At 29.9% G+C, this 6,961-nt stretch overlaps 1 protein-coding gene across 1 annotated transcript; it reads right to left on the bottom strand.

The window, feature by feature from the left end:
- Positions 1-1,819: 1,819 nt before the first annotated feature.
- LOC148310497 (glycine N-methyltransferase-like) lies at positions 1,820-4,111 on the bottom strand. The gene is made up of 5 exons (XM_088258260.1): positions 3,827-4,111; positions 3,545-3,672; positions 2,901-3,157; positions 2,650-2,768; positions 1,820-2,072 (listed from the first exon to the last, which is right to left on the bottom strand). The coding sequence occupies exons 1-5, from the start codon at positions 4,024-4,026 to the stop codon at positions 1,907-1,909; spliced, it is 870 nt and encodes a 289-aa protein (XP_088114386.1). The 5' UTR covers positions 4,027-4,111; the 3' UTR covers positions 1,820-1,906.
- Between the last annotated feature and the right edge of the window lie 2,850 nt (positions 4,112-6,961).

The raw sequence follows: 6,961 nt of genomic DNA, 5'->3' as shown, positions 1-6,961 counted from the left end.
TAGTGTGGTTGTCAATATTGGGTAGAATTGGTGAATGTTACACGTGTGTAAAGTGATCACTTAAACCAGCCTATGACGGTCGTAAGCCCCGTAAATGCCCAGACTTCCATATTCTTCTTCATCTTTGATGAGATGTCAAAAAATAATAAAAAAAAAACTAATAACTAAGCATGATATGTTTTTAAAAAGTAATTTGGTAATAGTAAAAAACAGGAAATTATTTGTATTGTATGTTTCAGTAATAATGGCGTACAATAATTAATGTCTTAATAATTACAGTTAGCGGGGATAGCAATCTAGTATTTTCATAGAAATTAAAAAAAAACTCTTATTAACAAATTACTCCAATTAACAAAAAAAAGATTTCCCTTGAATCCAATTTTGTTAATGTACCAGTATTAAAAATCCATTGTTATACTTTAATAGCGTAGAAAAAAAATTCAGGTTTTTGAATACTGATATATTTATTTATTTAGTTTTGAATATTGAAAGCATTAACTTTGTGGATCATATTGATATATTATTTTGAGAAATAAAAATACTTATAAATTAAACCCTGAAGAGGGCAACAGGTTGTTGCCGAAACTAGTTGGTTGCTAATAAAAATGTGAGTGGATCAAAAAACAAAGTATTTATATTTCTCAAAATAATATATTAATTAATTTATTTGTTAATTATACTTTAATGGCCTTTAATAAGCAGTTTAAGCATTCTTAAGTAAGGACTTCATGGCAATTGTATTATGTATGTGTGTATGGGCCCACAATTTTGGTAGGGTCACGGAGATGCATGTTTTGTTGAAAACATGTGTCTGTAAAATGCTGTGTAATGACACAGTTGCATTCCATCAGCAACACTGCCAATAGTCTTACTCCTGTGTCCATGAGCGGCCCTTCGAGCCCTGGGCAATATGGTCACTAACACAAATAACATCAGTGCCATAGCAGATGAGAAAAGATGAATGGCGAGTGTCATAAAACCGGAACCCCCCCCAGGTATGCGAAGGTAACCCCGAAAGAAAAATCCTTGGAGAAGGCAACGGTAAACCACTCCAGTATATTTCCAGAACACCATTATGGATAGAAAACAAACAGCCAAAGCTGTTTCTTGCTGCCCAGGACAGACAAAGTGAGATCGTCAGGGGGACCCGACAGTACATATGAAGAAGATATATGTATAAATATGGATGTATTTACGTAGCGATCTCCTTAAACAATTGAAATGAAAAGTATCAAACATAAGTGTCAAATTTTTGGATCAGCCAGTCATTGTTTACATATTTCAATTTAAAGAAATGACCAGCAAAAATATAAGAAGAGGGATGGCAATTGATGGTGTGCTGGAAAAAAATAAAATTGTAATTACAAAAACCGTGCGGTAAAATTGTATTTTAATAGAATAATTGCAAAGACAGATTTTATGTTTAAATACTGACCATAAAAAAACAAAAATATTTTTTTTATATTATTTATTTTTGTTTAAGGAATAACCCGAAAAGTTTTTACTTTAGAGCCTTGCTAGCAAGTAGGAGAGTTAGGATGGGATATCACAATCACCCAGACCAATTGAAAATAAATGTTTCATGAATTTATTTTGTAATTGGTGGGAATCGAACCTGTGACACTAGTTACACAGTTACACATCTACCCAATAATGCCACAGCACTGTCATATAAATAATGAATAAATTATTTATCAATAATATATAATAATAATAGTAATAAGTAATAAAACATAAATAATAATAAAATAAAAATTAACACATAAATAATGAAATAAAAACAATATAATAAAGTACAGAATGTTGTAAAAAGTTTACATTTCGTGTGTATATCATTTTTATTATGGACTTTCATTAGAGTAAATTTAATTCGTAAATGTACTATAAATATGTATATGTATATATTTTATTCAGATTTTTTGACAACATGAATATAAAACATGGGGTCATCATCTTTTTTCAAAACTTTAAAATCAGCAAACGCTGTCATTTCAGCATCCTTTCCAAAAGCTTCCTGAAGTAATTCCTTGAATCCGTTGAATGGGTGTGGATAATATGACAATGTGAATTCTCTAAAATAAAATAAATAAATAATAAATATTATTTATACTTCACTCATCAAACTTTAACCCGATTGCCATGTTTCATCAATTTTGACTTTTCCGCTAAGCTTCGTAATTATGACATGGGTATTATATTTATTTTTTAAATGCTCATTTGCTTAAAAACCATTAATTTTTTATTACAATAACAGAGATGTAAATAAAAATCAGTTAGATAATAAATTGTCTCTTTAATATTTGATGGAAGAGTATTTTTACTATACGTCTCTAAGGTAAGAGCGCGAAAAATTATAGCAGTTGTAAAGATCAATATTTTATAATTTGACTGTATAAAATAATACTTTTCTTTGGGATAATTTTAACAGATGTCAGTAATATGATTAATCAGTATCAAATATCAGTATCTATCGCAAAACATGCAATGAAATCATTTACTTATTGAATGATTACTATAATGTCCACTTTCATAATGTTTAATTAAGAATTATGCTAATAATTTAGACTACTTTAAATTTTCCTAGATTATGGCCAGCAAGACATTTTAGAGGTAGTGATAATATTAAAAAAATGAAAATAAAATTCTCACCCAAGGATCTTGCGAGAATCATCTTCTTTATCTTCCGGCTTATAAACCATGTAATCTAAGGTGACCATCTTCTGTATTCCGTTCTCAGTGTGAACAGTTGTTCTAATATCAATTTTACACTGAAAAAAGTCATTAATATTAAAAAAGGAGAATGAAATGACGTTTCAATTGGATAATGGTAAGCTATAATAGTGGTATATTGATAATAAGTGTTGAATGAGTGAGGCTGTGCAAACCAAATATGTACATACCTGGTAATAAATACTGATTTTTGGAGCAGAACTGTTTTTTATTATAGACTCAAAATTTCTATGATCTATTATGAGAAGCCCTCCAGGCTTAATGCATTTTTCAAAATTAGCGAATGCTTGTCTCTGCTCCCTTTGATCACCATAAATGTCCAAAAGATGGGGAAAGGAATTTCCTAAACAAAATACAGCATCGAATCCTCCATTTAAAAGGTGTTTTAGATCATCGTAAAGAGTGACCCAGTTGGCTTCTTCGATCACTGCAATGAAAATAGTTTATCATTAATAAAGGAATATACATCAAAAAAACCTTTATTAGTATTAAAAATTACTACAACTGTCATCACGCCATTTCCCTGCGGGAGTAGGCTGAAAAGATAAAATGTGGCATTTGTCTATTCTGACATACACTCCTAGAGTCCTCTACATTGATATTACCGTCATATTAGAAATATATAAAAATATATTAAGAAGGAAAAAATACTATTGGTATCCATTTTATTGCAAAAAGGCATAATTGTCTTGATTTATTGTTTTATATGACAATATAAATGCTTGGGGCATATATATTTATAAAGATATTTTTAGTATACTAATAAAAGATATTTGTTTTTGTTTTATGTGAATAATAAAAAGAATAGTCTTACCCCAATTATCAAACCGGGGATCACCTTTCCTGCTGTTTCTTGTCTCTATTGTATGCTTCAGCATCTGAGCAGAACCATCAACAGAGGTTACATCAAATCCTTCTTCTAATAACATTACAGAATCAATTCTGAAATATAACCATATATAAATATATATATATATATATATATATATATATATATATATATATATATATATATATATATATATATATATATATATACATATATATATATATATATATATACATATATAAAAATTATTAATGTAATAAAACCTACCCTGTCCCGCAGGCAATATCGAGAATTCTGTGACAGTTGTTTTCCCGGAGAATGTTTACTAAGAAGTCCTTGTAATGTTTGGTCCGGGAATTTTCATCACCAATGACAATTTTCCATATATCAGCAGCAACTCCATTCGCATACTGGTCTACTGCTCCCGAAGTTATTCCAGAAGGTCTAACAACAATTTTTTCTGTCATTTTGAAAGAAATAGCCAAGTAATTAAAAAAAAATGGGAGCTTAATTTAGTGAATTAGCTGTGGTGAATGTTACAAACAAATAAAACAATTTCTGGGAATGAATGAAAGAAATACTTATCATATTAATCTGATATGAAATATTACACCAGTACATACATAGGTTCCTCTTCAGTAGCGTAGATAGTATGTAATTATAAAAATATTAATTCACTGAAGATATGATAAACGCTTATATAGCTTGAACATAAGCAGTACTCCAGGTACAAAATTCTAGATAACATTGGTAAATTTGTTATTTATATAGTAGTTTGAGGATTGCATACATTTATTTTCAATTATATCATACAAGATCAAAACAATGTACAGTTTCTACGGGATCTTTGCACTGTATGAGATTACATTGAAAACTGTAGATTAAAAGTTAGCATCCGATACCGCTAGCAACTTAAGGCCCTATAATCGCTAGTCCATAACTAAATTTTCATTTCATCCATTTAATATTTTATTAACAGAATTGACGATCCCAAAATTCACCAGTGAAATTGACTGACATTTTGAGTCCTTGATATTTAGGTCAATTAACGGGAATGGAAATATTTGTCAGTTATATTGTGTTGTGATTGGTATATGATAAGAATATTCATACCTATTAATTATATATATTATGATAAAATGACTTTTTTGACATCTCAACGGATGAAGAAGAATATGGAAGTCTAGATATTTACATAGGCAAGTTAAGTGATCACTTTACATACATGCACCATTCTACCCATGATTGACAACCATTGACAGTATTAAATTTTTTTGGAACTCATACATATGTATATCATTAATCTCATTACACTGTACATTTGAGTTGGACCATATATGGTTGGATTGGGGAAGCATTTGTCAACAATTATTTGGACACATTCAAAATGTTATGAATAAAATTACTTTTGTTTCTTGAGAAAAGGGCATTTTTTTATAAAGGGAATATGGATGTTTGAGATTCCAGAGCATATTCCATTTCTACATCCGAAAATCTGGAGTGGAGGATTGATCCCCGTGCCTTCATATCATTGATTATAATCCATACGTATTAAATGTCTGATACAAAAAAGTGATAAAATGATTCTCTGAATTGTGACACGAGAAATGATAAATCAAATTAAAATATTAAGATAACGACAACATAAACGTTAAAATCATTAAAGCATTTTTATTTAAATATATTAAAAGTAGTAGAAAAATCATTAAAATTTTCTATTAAATTTTTCTTTTATAGAAAATTATCTTGTAGTTTCTTGCTTCTAACCCCCTTCATTGTGAGTTTGTTATATTATTAGTGAGATTGTAAAATACAGCGCCGCTTTGGTTAGATCCAGTCTGTTTGAAATGATTGCTAGTTTAAAAAAATCTATAGATTTCATCATACAACTCTGAACTCTTGGTAGAAGGTCAATAGTAATCATACATAACCATCAATTAATATAAATTATTATATTCAAAGATAACTGTTTTCCGTTCTTTTAAATAGTGTATAATAACGACAGCTTAACTTTCATTTGGACAAGGACAAGGCAAGGTGATCTGTAAATAAATTCTTCCTCTTCATCTTCAAACCCTCATCCGCACCTGATGATGCATAGGCCACTGAATCATATAAACTCAGTGTTATCTTGATCTTAACACATGAAGGAAAGGTGATCAGCCCTCTACTTCAGGTAACAGTCCAGGGTAATATTGAATAAATATTAGAGTGAAAAAATCACTTATATTTATTTCTCCTAACTCTGGGACCTCCAAAACGCTAGCCAAACATGCTGACCGTTACACTACGGAGGCGGACAAATAAATATCATAGTGAAAATATCACATTTATGTAAATAATACTTTACTGATGAACTAATTTATGATTCAGAACATTAATTACACTAACAGTAGCAAATTATGAATTTGGCATTTGTGTTATTTTCAATATAGACATTATAAAACTTTGTATGACAAGCTGTGAAATACTAAATATGTAATACTTTCTGCATTTTAAGATTCAGGATTCGATAGGAAATTAGAGAAAATAAAACAATATTCTTACTAGAGCATTTATTGATAAAAATAGTGAATAAATTGACAGAATGTGTAAGAAACAAGTAAAAAAATAATAATTATGCATGAATTATGTACAAATTTGAATAGAATTTCAATTACTTAGGTCAGAATCTTGAGTGCTATTTTATATTTTACGAGGCTACTGTTTGCAAAGCGAACATATCAACAAGTGCTTTTTTTTATTCATGTTAAACTGTGACAGGGTAAAGACACATTTCTCTACTTCTTATACGAACTGGTATTTGGTATTCATATATGATATTTTGAATAAGTTCACTTTGGAAATAGTAGATATTTAAGAAAGATAAACAGAATAATTGAGGTTTAATTACATACGTAATTATTTGACGGAATGACAGGCAGATTTAGTTGATAAAAAATGACTTTTACTAAGAATTTAATCTACAACGCTGCATAAAACATTTAGGATGTGGACTATCTCTCACATTTATTAGTTCACTATTTTAGCGATGCCAATATAACTCTCGGGCTATAAAAGCCTGTGAAACACGAAGACGTCCAAGTTCCCTAGACTGTAAAGAGAAACATTTCCATCAGAAACAAGCTAAATATAGATAACAGACTATCTGCCTTCTGTTTAAATGAGTTCTTCAGTTTTTCGGTCATATCGCCAGAAGAAACAATAAAAGACTTGAAAAGTTAATGGTCATGGAAAAGGTCAAAAAAGGTTGTAAGATCTCCCATTAGATGGGCTGACCAAATCAGGTTTAATCTGTGGTTGGAGGCTGCACGCAGCAGTATGTCGGAAGAAAAGGAGGACAACAGTACACAGCTTTTAACAAGGAGAGTGGATATTCACAAGCCTAAGCAATAAGGACAG

This window comes from Brachycentrus maculatus, unplaced genomic scaffold, assembly GCF_059751285.1.
Source record: "Brachycentrus maculatus isolate JH-2025_06_01 unplaced genomic scaffold, ASM5975128v1 h1tg000092l, whole genome shotgun sequence".
Lineage (NCBI taxonomy): Eukaryota > Metazoa > Arthropoda > Insecta > Trichoptera > Brachycentridae > Brachycentrus > Brachycentrus maculatus.
Note: the sequence above shows the minus strand (reverse complement) of the source record. Positions and strands in the feature narration are given on the sequence as shown.